This window comes from Dermochelys coriacea, chromosome 17 (assembly GCF_009764565.3).
Source record: "Dermochelys coriacea isolate rDerCor1 chromosome 17, rDerCor1.pri.v4, whole genome shotgun sequence".
Classification (NCBI taxonomy): domain Eukaryota; kingdom Metazoa; phylum Chordata; order Testudines; family Dermochelyidae; genus Dermochelys; species Dermochelys coriacea.
Window position 1 is genome coordinate 23,252,593 of NC_050084.1, and position 14,338 is coordinate 23,266,930.

At 44.4% G+C, this 14,338-nt stretch overlaps 1 protein-coding gene across 17 annotated transcripts in view; it reads right to left on the reverse strand.

The window, feature by feature from the left end:
• Nucleotides 1-14,338, reverse strand: part of TSPOAP1 (TSPO associated protein 1) — a 231,749-nt gene that overhangs the window by 120,536 nt on the left and 96,875 nt on the right. For 12 of the 17 annotated variants that reach the window (XM_038375869.2, XM_043499391.1, XM_038375863.2 and 9 more), the window contains one exon: nt 3,788-3,808. The exons of the other annotated variants lie outside the window; for them this stretch is intronic. In XM_038375869.2, the coding sequence (XP_038231797.1) occupies nt 3,788-3,808 (21 nt within the window). The remainder of the gene's footprint in view (nt 1-3,787; nt 3,809-14,338) is intronic. 17 annotated transcript variants of the gene reach the window in all.

Below are 14,338 nucleotides of genomic sequence, written 5' to 3' on the forward strand. Positions count from 1 at the left end.
AAATTTTGAGTCAAAGTTTTTCAAAGTTTTCCATTCTGTGAAAATTTTCAATATGTTGAACTTTCGTCCCACTTTGGAATGAAGACTACTGGAATTTTCTGTAGAAAAGAAATTCTGATTTTTGACCAACTCTAAAAATGACATATTTGAATCTCTTGTCCTCTTTCAGATGAGCACAAGACCTTTCCATTCAGTTTCTTAACAACTTACAAAATCATCCAAAGTACAGGACTTGGTGGGGGACTTCGACAACCCAGACATCTGCTGGGAAAATAACACAGCAGGGCACAGATTATCCAACCAGTTCTTGGAATGTACTGGAGACAATTTTTTATTTCAGAAGATGGAGAAAGCTACTAGACTTGATTTTGACAAATAGGGAGGAACTGGCTGAGAATTTGAAAGTGGAAGGCAACTGTGGTAAAAGTGATCATGAAATGGTAGAGTTCATGATTCTAAGGAATGGTAGGAGGGAGAACAGCACAATAAAGGCAATGGGTTTCAAGAAGGCAGACTTTAACAAACTCAGGGACTTGGTAAGTGAAATTCCATGGGAAGCAAGTCTAAGGGGAAAAACAACTGAAGACAGCTGGCAGTTTTTCAAAGAGACATTATTAAGGCCACAAGAGCAAACCATGCCACTGTGTAGGAAAGATAGGAAATATGGCAAGAGATCACCCTGGTTTAACCAGGAAATCTTGAATGATCTAAAACTCAAAAAAGAGTCCTACAAAAAGTGGAAACTCGGTCAAATTACAAAGGATGAATATAAACAAATAACACAAGTATGTAGGGACAAAATTAGAAAGGCCAAGGCACAAAACAAGATCAAACTAGCTAGGGACATAAAGGGCAACAAGAAAACATTCTACAAATACAATAAAAGCAAGCGGAAGATCAAGGACAGAGTAGGCTCATTACCCAATGAGGGGGGAAAGGCAATAACAGAAAATGTGGAAATGGCAGAGGTGTTTAATGACTTCTTTGTTTCGGTTTTCACCAAGAAGGTTGGTGGTGATTCGACGCCTAACATAGTGAATGACAATGAAAATGAGGTAGGATCAGAGTCTAAAATAGGGAAAGAACAAGTTAAAAATTACTTAAGACAAATTAGATGTCATCAAAACATCAGGGCCTGATGAAATGCATCCTAGAATACTCAATTTGCTGACTGAGGCGATAGCTGAGCTATTAGCGATTATCTTTGAAAAGTCATGGAAGACGGGAAACATTCCAGAAGACTGAAAGAGGGCAAATCTAGTGCCCATCTATAAAAAGGAAAATAAGGACAACCCGGGGAATTACAGACCAGTCAGCTTAACTTCTGTACCCAGAAAGATAATGGAGTAAATAATTAAGAAATCAATTGCAAACACCTAGAAGATAATGAGGTGATAAGTAACAGTCAGCATGCATTTGTCAAGAACAAATAGTGTCAAACCAACGTGATAGCTTTCTTTGAGAGGGTAACAAGCCTTCTGGACGGGGGGAAGCGGTAGATGTGGTATATCTTGACTTTAGTAAGGCTTTTGATACTGTCTCGCATGACCTTCTCATAAACGAACTAGAGAAATACAACCTAGATGGAGCTACTATAAGGTGGGTGCATAACTCGTTGGAAAACCGTTCCCAGAGAGTAGTTACCAGTGGTTCACAGTCATGCTGGAAAGGCATAATGAGTGGGGTCCCACAGGGATTGATTCTGGGTCTGGTTCTGTTCAATATCTTCATCAAGATATTTAAATAACAGCATAGAGAATACATGTATAAAGTCCGCAGACGATACCAAGCTGGGAGGGGTTGCAAGTGCTTTGGAGGATAGGATTAAAATTCAAAATGATCTGGACAAACTGGAGAAATGGTCTGAAGTAAACAGGATGGAATTCAATAAGGACAAATGCAAAGTACTCCACTTAGGAAGGAACAATAAGTTGCACACATACAAAATGGGAAATGACTGCCTAGGAAGGAGTACTACAGAAAGGGATCTGGGGGTCAGAGTGGATCACAAGCTAAATATGAGTCAACAGTGTAATACTGTTGCAAAAAAGCAAACATCGTTCTGGGATGTATTAGCAGGAATGTTGTAAGCAAGACATGAGAAGTAATTCTTCCGCTCTACTCTGCACTGATTAGGCCTCAACTGGAGTACTGTCTCCGGTACTGGGCGCCACATTTCAGGAAAAATGTGGACAAATTGGAGAAAGTCCAGAGAAGCGCAACAAAAATGATTAAAGGTCTAGAAAACATGACCTATGAGGAAAGACTGAAAAAACTGGGTTTGGTTAGTCTGGAGAAGAGAAGACTGAGGGTGGACATGATAACAATTTTCAAGTACATAAAAGGTTGTTACAAGGAGGATGGAGAAAAATTGTTCTTCTTAACCTCTGGGGATAGGACAAGAAGCAATGGGCTTAAATTGCAGCAAGGGCGGTTTAGGTTGGACATTAGGAAAAAATTCCTGTCAGAGTGATTAAGCACTGGAATAAATTGCCTAAGGAGGTTGTGGAATCTCCATCATCATGGATTTTTAAGAACAGGTTGGACAAACACCTGTCAGGGATGGTCTAGATAATACTTAGTCCTGCTTTGAGTGCAGGGTACTGGACTAGATGACCTCTCGAGGTCCCTTCCCACCCTATGATTCTATGAACTCCTGACAGTGTCTGCATTTTACTTCGGAGAAATAAACCGTTTGCAGCGCTTGAGTCCATTCCGTTATTTGCCTGACATCACTGGATCAACAGCTTTCATACTTAATACGGTAAGCATAAGAGACCACCCCATGGCTATTCAACACTATTAAGACTAACAAATGAGAGCTAGCCAGCTTTACACTGAGCCAGGTGATGTGATGCCCTCCCCACCTTACAGATTTAGATTCTAACAAACCAAAGATTGCTAACTATTCATACCTCTGCCTTTTCCCTGCTCTGCTATGCACAAAATGACTGCTGATTCCACCCATTAGCTAACCCCTTATCTGTAAATATAAGTTATCCCACCAATTCCCCTTCTCCTCCTCCTGATCTATACTTAAATTTTAGGTCAACATAGTTACAGCACTCAGGCAGTGAGAGCCATGCCTGGAGTCGGATTGGAGGAGCAGGGAGCCGAGAGGGGGCAGCTGGGCTCTCAGCAGGGAGCCAACACCCCGGTGGGCAGCAGCAGGGCTCCCAGCAGGGAGACCGGGTGGCAGCCCAACCCAAGAGCCTGGGTGGCAGCACCAGCTTGGAGTGGAGACCAGACAGCAGTTCATCTGGGGAGCAGGAAGGCTTGTCAATTTCACAGCTTCAGTGGAGTCATGAAATTGATAAGAAAGTCAACAGCAGATTTAAGGAATCCAACTACCAACATAAGCCCTACGCCTCTTGTGGAGGTAGAGTTATTATGTTGGTGTAGTAGGGCACTTACTTCAGCAGGAGTAAGGCTGTAGTGTAGACACTGACATAGTTAGGTTGACATATGCTGCCTTATGTCAACATAACTCTGCGGTGGACCAAGCCAGAGAAGCTGAAAAAATCAAAAACGTGGAAAAGCTCACAAAAACTGAAAAAACAACCAACCCATTGTGTTGGATTTTTTTCTGAGAAAGAAAAGGTTTTAACAAGTAAGTGCTCTTCTCTGTAAAGCAGCAGCAGTAGCAGCCTTTTCATTATTTTAGCTCTACTTTTTAAAAATAACACCATACTAACACAACAGGAATCCATGTCTAACATACACCCCACACAATAGTCAGAGTTAAGCAGCAGCAGGAGAAAAATGCCCTGCTCAATTATCTCAGTACCTGCATGCAATCCAAGGTATTCTGTCAGCAAGGAAAAGAGCAAACAGATTTAAAACCACATATCAGCATTTTCATTAACCAAAAATCAAGACACTGCAAAGCATAACAAAATCCTCAGTTTAGGGAACATTCTTCTCCCAATTAGTACAAAATAAGTGTTGAGTTCCGCTAAGACATCCCTCCCCCCAGCTGCTAAAATAAATTCCACAGATTGAAAGCATGAATCAGATTGCTGCTACCTCAGAAACACTCATACTCTCCAAGGGCAAAACTTCCCCAAGATACAAACTATTTTACCCTTTGCCCTTGGACTTCCACTGCCACCACCAAATGTCTGGGTTTATTTTTGAGAAAGCATTGTTTGGAAACGTCTTTCCCCCCCCAAATCCTCACCAAAACCTTGCACCCCCCTGCCTAGGGAAGGCTTGATAAAAATTCTCACCAATTTGCATAGGTGACCACAGACCCAAGCCCTTGGATTTTAAGAAGAAGAATTTTAATATAAGAAAAGGTAAAAAGAATCTGTAAAATCAGGATGGTAAATACCTTACAGGGTAATTAGATTCAAAACATAGAGAATCCCTCTAGGCAAAACCTTAAATCACAAAAAGACACAAAGACAGGAATATCCATTCCATTCAGCACAGCTTATTTTCTCAGCCAGTTAAAGAAATCATAATCTAACGCATATCTAGCTAGATTACTTACTAAATTCTAAGATTCCTATCCTGTTCTGTCCCCGGCAAAAGCATCACACAGACAGACCCTTTGTTTCTCCCTCCCTCCAGCTTTGAGAGTATCTTGTTTCCTCATTGGTCATTGTGGTCAGGTGCCAGGAAGGTTATCCTAGCTTCTTAACCCTTTACAGGTGAAAGGGTTTTTCCTCTGGCCAGGAGGGATTTTAAAGGTGTTTACCCTTCCCTTTATATTTATGACAGGCCTCCATCAAGAAGTGCCTTTTAATCATGAATCTCAAACCCTTTTCTTCCAACCACACTGGTGGCTGACAATTCCCTGAACTAGCTGATCTCCTGCATCAGAGCTCCACTCAGTGCTGGAAGGGGTTCAGTGAGCAAGTTACAATGCCCTCATTCTTGGAGCTGAACAAGCCCTGACACAACTTAGAGCAGCTACCAGACTGCTCTAAGAGTATGTCTGTACTGCAGCTGAGAGATATAATTCCCAAGTGGGGCAGACATACACACACTAGCTCTGCTTGAACTAGCATGCTACAAATTGCAGAGCGGCCACAGTGGCAGTGGCAGTGGCTGGACTGGCCTCCGAGCACAATCCCAATTGAGGTAAGTCCCAAGTAGCAGCTTTACAGATCTCAATAATGGGCACATTCTTAAGAAAGGCTGCAGAAATGATAATGAACCTTGTAGAATGAGTGTGTATATTCAAAAGTGATTGAATATTGTGAGATTCATAACAAAAGGCAAAGCAGACAGATATCCACTTGTAGAGCTTCTGGTTAGAGGTTGCAGACACTTCTGCTCTATCTGCTAGCAAGACGAACAGCCTGTGGGTCTTTCTGAAGGACTCTGTCCTATCCAGACAGAAGGCACAGGCTCTCCTGATGTCAAGAGTGTGCAGCAGTGCCTCCTGGTTACCTACATGTGGTTTGGGGTGGAAGACAGGCAGGTGATTGATATGGAACACAGAAGAAATCTTGAATAAGAATTTGGGGTGGGGCCTCAGTGTGACCTCATCCTTAAAAAATATGGTGAAAGGGGAGCTGACATGACACCTATCAGGAATGCCATTTTCATCGACAAATGGAGCAGTGAGCTGGTAGCCATCTGTTCAAATCATGATCTTGTGAGGCATTAAGGACCAGATTGAGGTCCCATACTGAAGTAGGATGTTGGACTAGTGGATAGAAGTTTCCTATCCTTTCAGGAATCTCACTGTGGCTGGCAAAGACTGAATAATCCTCTCTTGGAGGGTGGAAAGCTATGATTGCTGCCGGGTGGACACTTATGCAGTTCATCGAGATTTTTAGAGTTAGAAGGTAGTCCAGTATATCTGGAAGTGATGAGGTCATCAGTGAAGCATGCCTGAGGTCACAACAACTGGTCAACCTGGTCCATTTCTCAGAGTACATGCAGTGAGTAGCTTGTTTCCTGCTAGGTGTTAGTATTCTTTTTACGTCATCTGAGCAGGTTGCTTCTAGTCCTGTTAGACATCGACCAACCATGCACAGAGACGTAGCACTGCGAGATTGGGTGGAAGAATCTGCCTGCCTTCCTGGGACAGAAGATGAGGAGCAACGTGGAGAATGATCGGAGAGCAAAACGGCCAGCTGTATCAGATAAGGAAACCACGTTTGCCTGGGCCAGGTCGGAACTATTAGGAGGACTCTGGCTTTGTCTTTCTTTATTTTGAGTATAGTTTTGGCTATTAGGGGAGTTGGTGGGAATGCACACAGGAGAGTTGATGTCCACTGAAGATGAAAACTATCCCGCAGGGCCTGGAGAGTCAGTCTGTACCTCAAGCAGAAGTGGGTACATTTCTTGTTTAACTCTGTGGCAAAGGAGTCTACCGGAGGGGTGTCCCTGTTGACAGATTTCAGAGTAGCAGCCATGTTAGTCTGTATTCACAACAAGAAAAGGAGTACTTGTGGCACCTTAGAGACTAACAAATTTATTTGAGCATAAGCTTTCGTGAGCTACAGCTCACGTCATCGGATGCATTCAGTGGAAAATACAGTGGGGAGATGTATAAACATAGAGAACATGAAACAATGGGTGTTACTATACACACTGTAACCAGAGTGATCACTTCAGGTGAGCTATTACCAACACGAACGGAAGGGGGAAGGAAGAAAACCTTTTGTGGTGATAATCAAGGTGGGCCATTTCCAGCAGTTGACAAGAACGTCTGAGGAACAGTCGGGGGGGGATAAACATGGGGAAATAGTTTTACTTTGTGTAATGACCCATCCACTCCCAGTCTCTATTCAAGCCTAAGTTAATTGTACCCAGTTTCCAAATTAATTCCAATTCAGCAGTCTCTCGTTGAAGTCTGTTTTTGAAGTTTTTTTGTTGAAGTATTGCCACTTTTAGGTCTGTAATCGAGTGACCAGAGAGATTGAAGTGTTCTCCAACTGGTTTTTGAATGTTATAATTCTTGACGTCTGATTTGTGTCCATTTATTCTTTTACGTAGAGACTGTCCAGTTTGACCAATGTACATGGCAGAGGGGCACTGCTGGCACATGATGGCATATATCACATTGGTAGATGTGCAGATGAACGAGCCTCTGATGGTGTGGCTGATGTGAGCTGGCCCTATGATGGTGTCCCCTGAATAGATATGTGGACAGAGTTGGCAACGGGCTTTGTTGCAAGGATAGGTTCCTGGGTTAGTGGTTCTGTTGTGTGGTGTGTGGTTGCTGGTGAGTATTTGCTTCAGGTTGGGGAGCTGTCTGTAAGCAAGGACTGGCCTGTCTCCCAAGATCTGTGAAAGTGATGGGTCGTCCTTCAGGATAGGTTGTAGATCCTTGATGATGCGTTGGAGAGGTTTTAGTTGGGGGCTGAAGGTGATGGCTTGTGGTGTTTTGTTATTTTGTTTGTTGGGCCTGTCCTGTAGTAGGTGACTTCTGGGTATTCTTCGGGCTCTGTCAATCTGTTTCTTCACTTCAGCAGGTGGCCTTGGAGGCCTTGGAAGACGTCAGTTACAGGGAGCGGCCTTTCAGTAGCCAATCGTCCAGGTAAGAGAATACTAAGATACCTTTCCTGCAGAGCTGCGCTGGTACTACCGACATGACTTTTAAGAAGAACCTCGGGGCAGATGACAGGCCAAAGGGGAGCACTCGGTATTGACGGTGATTCTGGCCAATAGTGAAACATAGGAATAATTTGTGGGATGGGTGGATAGCGATATGGAAATACGCATCTTGAAGGTCAAGGACTGAGAACCAATCCCCTTGCTCTAATGACAGAATTACTACTGCAAGTGTCACCATTTTGAATTTTTGTGTCTTCACACAGGTGTTCAGTAGTCTCAAATCTAGAATGGGTCTCCAACTTCTATTCTTTCTTGATATCAGGAAGTACCTATAATAAAACCCCTTCATTCTGTGCTGCACGGGGATTGGTTCCATAGCTCCCAAGTATAAGAGAATGTCTCCTTCTTGAAGAAGCAAGCTCTTGTGAGAAGGACAGGGAAAGGGGTTTTATTGACGGAAGTGTAGTAAAGTGGATAGTGTATCCTGTGAAGATGATCACTAAAACCCACTTGTCCATAGTGATCAACTCCCAAGTCCACCTGAAGTGCTGAAGGCGATCACTGAAGGGAGGAAGGCTGGTGAATCGGTGCAGCTGAAGAGGATGAGAATGGTAATTCAAGCCCTCTACCAACCCGTCAAAATTGCTGCTTGGAGGTGGATAGTTGCAAGGCAGGAGGTTGAGAAGTGGATTGTTTCCTTCTCTGGAATCTGCCTCTTCTGGTGCAGTTCATATGATCTCTGGGAGGTAATGAATTGGGCAAGGTGGGATCTCTGGGACTTCTGGGACTTGTTGAGCTTTCTCTTGTAGGTGAGTGTGGAAATACCAAGAGAACATACGATAGCTCTAGAATCCCTTAATATTTGCAGAGACTTGTCTGTGCTATCTGTGAACAACTTAGACCCATCAAAAGAAAGGTCCTCTAATGTATTCTGGACCTCTTTTGGGAATCCAAGGAGTTGGAGCCAGGAAGCCCCTCACATAACTATCACTGTAGCAATCAAACAGGAAGCAGTATCAGTGGCATCAAGGGAGGCTTGTAGAGCTGTTCTGGCAAGTAGTTGGCCCTCCACAATAATTGCCTGGAACTGCTCTTTGGGTATCTGCTCTTCAGTAGGTTATCCACAAAATAGTTCATCTTGGTATAATTCATGTGATTGTACTTTGCTATTAACACCTGAAAACTGGTGTTTCTAAATTAGAAGGAGGCCGAGGAATAAGATTAAGGGGCACGTGGCTTATGAGGAGAGGCTGAGGGAACTGGTCTTATTTAATCTAAAGAAGAGAAGAGTGAGGGGGGATTTGATAGAAGCCTTCAACTACCTGAAAGGGAGTTCCAAAGAGGATGGAGCTAGGGTGTTCTCAGTGGTGGCAGATGACAGAACAAGGAGAAATAGTTTCAAGTTGCAGTGTGGGAGGTCTAAATTGGATATTAGGAAAAACTTTTTCACTAGGAGGGTGGTAAAGCCCAGGAATGGGTTCCCTAGGGAGGTGGTGGAATTTCCATCCTTAGTGGTTTTTAAGGCCTGGCTTGACAAAACCCTGGCTGGGATGATTTAGTTGGTGTTGGTCCTGCTTTGAACAGGGGGTTTGACTAGATAACTTCCTGAGGTCTCTTCCAACCCTAATATTCTATGATTCTATAATTTCCTCCCCAGTAGGTCTAGACACCTACGGGCTTTTTCATGAGGCGTGGTTTTAGCATGATGCTGCCTTCCATGTTCATTAACTGTATCAACTACCAAGGAATTAGGTGAGGGATGGAAAAATAAAAATTAGAGTCCTTTGTTGTGACATAATACTTCGTATCCACTCTCCTGCATGTAGGTGGAATAGATGCTGGGGTGTGCCAGATGATCTTCGCTGGGTCCAGAAAAGCTTCATTAACTATGTGGGCCGATGAGGGTGAGTGGAGGATATCAAGCAGCTTATGATGAGGCTCTTTCACTTCCTTGAGAGGAATCTGCAAGGAATCTGCAACTCTCTTGACCAGGTCCTAGAAGTGCTTAAAATCATCCACCAGGGATGGAGGAGGAGGCATGACTGTTTAATCCAGAGATGAAGAGAAGATGTTGGCCATGCTCCTCAAAGGATTCCTCTTGAATGTCAGGTCTCCTGGAGGGAGGAGGTGATGCAGATTGCCCCTCTCAATGACAGGTGATGCTCAATGCTCTGGAAAATTGTTAGCAATAAGCCACCCAAGGGTCCCAATACAGCCAATGAGGAGATGCATAAGGCATAAGAGGAGACATGCAAGGGTGCTCATACCAGCGATGCATTAGTGGCAATCATGGGCCACAAGCAGTTATAGCTTCAGCAACAGCTCCTGGAAAGGGGCCTATATAGGACTGAGGGAACGAACACTGAATTGACACTTGAGATACCGAGGTAAGGTCTTCACCAGAATCCTCTCCCTCAAGCTCACTCTGGAATGGTGGAGAGCATGGAGAGACCCGAGATGAAACCATCGGTACTGGGCAAACTTCAGGCAATCTCGATGTTCTCCGTAAGAACAGCACATCTGAACCAAGCAGCAGAGAATCAGGCATCTCAGATGCAGCCAGGTTCCAGGGAAAACACAACTCCTGTGGTACTGAGCCTATAGTCTGCCCCTGAGGTGGCCGAGGGCGCTAACAGTACCATAGGCTCAGTGTTTGGAGAGAAGCACAGTTGCTGACAGTACTGAAGATCTTGCGCACTCTGAGGGAAGTGCGGTTGGAGCCCTTTGTTACTAAGGAAGCACAGGAAGAGCTCTTCTCCCGGCGCATCCATCCATTAACGATATCCATGATCTCTCTGGGCCCAAGGCTTTGCCATCTTTTGGTCTAGCCGTGCCCTGGGTACCTGAGGAATCAGCAGCCTCGTGGGTACCCAACTGGAGAGCCAGTGGCACCGGGATAGCTGAAGAAACCAACAATCTCAGCATTTAGAGATAGATTCTCTACCTGGTGAGCCAGGAGCACGTTCCTTTGAGGGCTAACGAGAGGAGTCATGTGTCCTCCTCTTAGAATCATAGATGATTAGGGTCGGAAGACACCTCAGGAGGTCATCTAGTCCAACCCCTGCTCAAACCATGATCAACCCCAACTAAATCATGCCAGCCAGGGCTTTGTCAAGCCGGGCCTTAAAAACCTCTAAGGATGGAGATTCCATCATCTCCCTAGGGAACCCATTCCAGTGCTTCACCACCCCTCTAGTGAAACAGCGTTTCCTAATATCCAACCTAGACCTCCCACACTGCAACTTGATACCATTGCTTCTTGTTCTGTCATCTGCAACCACTGAGAACAGCCAAGCTCCATCCTCTTTGGAACCCCCCTTCAGGTAAATGAAGGCTACTATCAAATCCCCCCTCACTCTTCTCTTCTGCAGACTAAATAAGCCCAGTTCCTTCATCCACTCCTCGTAAGTCATGTGCCCCAGCCCCCTAATCTTTTTTGTTGCCCTCCACTGGACTCTCTCCAATTTGTCCACATCCCTTCTGTAGTTGGGAGACCAAAACTGGACGCAATACTCCAGGTGTGGCCTCACCAGTGCCAAATAGAGGGGCATAATAACTTACCTCGATCTGTTGGCAATGCTCCTACTAATACAGACCAATATGCCGTTGGTCTTCTTGGCAAGAAAGGCACACTGCTGACTCATATACAGCTTCTCATCCTCTGTAATCCCCAGGTCCTTTACTGCAGAACTGCTGTTTAGCCAGTCGGTCCCCAGTCTGTAGCAGTGCATGGGATTCTTCCTTCCTAAGTGCAGGACTCTGCACTTGTCCTTGTTGAACTTCATCAAATTTCTGAAGCCATGGAGGCAACAGACTTGCTCAGAGACCGACGTACAGTGGGGGAATACCGTGGACTGGGTCAGAAGCCTGGCATAAAGAGCTCTCCATCATGAGGAGACGAAGCTTTCTCTCTCTGTTTTTTCTGGCTCTTGATTTCAGTGCCAGACAACAGTTGCACTTCTGGGCAATGTGTGATTTCCCGAGGCAACAGATGCAGCAGGAGTGCCAGTCGTTGACCAGGATCTCCTCTCGGCAAGACTGACAACATTTGAAGCCAGGAGAACCGGACATAACCTCCCCATAAAGAATACTACTAACTAACTATGGATATAAACTGGCCATTGGGAAGTTTAGACTTGAAATTAGACGAAGGTTTCTAACCATCAGAGGTGTGAAGTTCTGGAATAGCCTTCCAAGGGAAGCAGTGGGGGCAAAAGACCTATCTGGCTTCAAGATTAAACTCGATAAGTTTATGGAGGAAGTTTATGATTTTGGCAATGAATTGATCTTTAAAGATTCATGGTAAATAGGCCCAATGGCCTGTGATGGGATGTTAGATGGGGTGGGATCTGAGTTACTACAGAGAATTTTTTCCTGGGTATCTGGCTGGTGAATCTTGCCCACATGCTCAGGGTTCAGCTGATTGCCATATTTGGGGTCAGGAAGGAATTTTCCTCCAGGGCAGATTGGAAGAGGCCCTGGGGGGATTTCACCTTCCTCTGTAGCATGGGCACAGGTCACTTGCTGGAGGATTCTCTGCACCTTGACATCTTTAAACCATGATTTGAAGACTTCAATAACTCAGACAGAGGTGAGAGGTTTATTGCAGGAGTGGGTGGGTAAGATTCTGTGGCCTGCGTTGTGCAGGAGGTCGGACTAGATGATCATAATGGTCCCTTCTGACCTTAATATCTATTAGTCTATGAGTCTATTAACTAGTACATATCTAAATGCAATACGAGAGGAAATAAAATTCTCAAAAAAATAAAAAGACGATAAGCTATACTACTACTGCTATTTACTAACTATTCAAACTAACATTAAGACTCTGACTAACTATTAAAAAGAAAAGAGGATAAAGTTGAGGAAATCTCTGTGGGACAGGTGCCAGAGCTCTGTCTCAGGCCAAGGCAGTTGAGAAGGAACTGAAAGCATTTCTCCTGTGCAGTGTGATATAACAACCGCCTGAGACACCAGACTGCCTAACACCCAAGCACGGGCCAAATGGACAATGTTATGAGAAATCTTCAATCACAGGCACAGGGGGTGCTAGCACACCTAGAGTGGAGCACCCATCAGGACACTACTCAAAAAAGAATTAATTTATTAGCTAAAGATCTTGGTCTGATGGAACAGACACTGAACTGAACTTTCATTAGCAGCCAGAGAAAGAGTAAAGATATGCAATAACCTCCACAGTGGAGTCATCTTCTAAATATAATTCTACTATTGAGCGCATGCTTCCATCAGGGAAGTGAGGACAAACCTCTGTTCAGAATTAAGGCTATGCTGAAAAGCAATACACACGTATTATAATTTGGGAATATACAGTTAAGGCACCCAAACAGCATTAGCTCTGCCCTGCAGTGACACCAGACAATAACTATAATTATCTTTATAGCATTTTAATGGTTGTGGTCCTGGATTAGATTAAAATGTTTTTTTAAAACAGATTTTTTTCTCTCTCTCTTTTTCCTTGCTATTGTCACTGGATTGCAGAGCAGCTCCTTGTCTCCAGATAGAGACATGGGGGACTTCAATCACCCTGAAATCTGCTGGGAGAGCAATATAGCAGTGCAGAGATAATCCAAGAAGTTTTTGGAGAGTGTTGGGGACAACTTCCTGCTGCAGGTGCTGGAGGAACCAACTAGGGGCTGTGCTTCTCTTGACCAGCTGCTCACAACAGGGAAGAATTGGTGGGGGAAGTAGAAATGGGTGGCAACCTGGGCAGCAGTGACCATGAGATGATCGAGTTCAGGATCCTGAAAAAAGGAAGAAAGGAGAACAGCAGAATACAGACCCTGGACTTCAGAAAAGCAGACTTTGACTCCCTCAGGGAACTGATGGACAGGATCCCCTGGAAAGCTAATATGAGGGGGAAAGGAGTCCAGGAGAGATGGCTGTATTTTCAAGAAGCCTTATTGAGGGTGAAGGAACAAACCATCCTGATGTGCAGAAAGAATAGCAAATATGACCAGCTTGGTTTAACAGAGAAATCTCAGGTGAGCTTAAACAAAAAAAGGAAGTTTACAAGAAGTTGAAACTTGGACAGCTGACTTGGGAGGAGTATAAAAATATTGCTTGAGCATGCAGGGGTGTAACCAGGAAGGCCAAAGCACAATTGGAGTTGCAGCTAGCAAGGATGCGAAGGGTAAAAAAAAAGTTTCTACAGGTATGTTAGCAACAAGAAGAAGGTCAGGGAAAGTGTGGTATCCTTACTGAATGGGGGAGGCAACCTAGCGACAGAGGATGTGGAAAAAGCTGAAGTACTCGATGCTTTTTCTGCCTTGGTCTTCACAGACAAAGTCAGCTCCCAAACTGCTGCACTGGGCAGCACAGTATGGAGAGAAGGTGAGCAGCCCTCAGTGGTGAAAGAACAGGTTAAGAACTATTTAGAAAAGCTGGACATGCATAAGTCCGTGGGGCCAGACGCAATGCATCCTAGGGTGCTGAGAGAGTTGGCTGATGTGATTGCAGAGCCACTGGTCATTATCTTTGAAAACTCATGGCAATCGGGGGAGGTACAAGATGATTGGAAAAAGGCAAATATAGTACCCATCTTTAAAAGGAAAGAGGAGAAACCAGGGAATATAGACTGGTCAGCCTCACCTCAGTCCCCGGAAAAATCATGGAGCAGGTTCTCAAGGAATCCTTTTTGAAGCACATAGAGAAGAGGAAGGTGATCAGAAACAGTCAACATGGATTCACCAAGGACAAGTCATGCCTGACCAACCTGATTGCCTTCTATGATGAGATAACTGGCTCTGTGGATATGGAGAAAGTGGTGGACATGATATACCTTGATTTTAGCAAAGTTTTT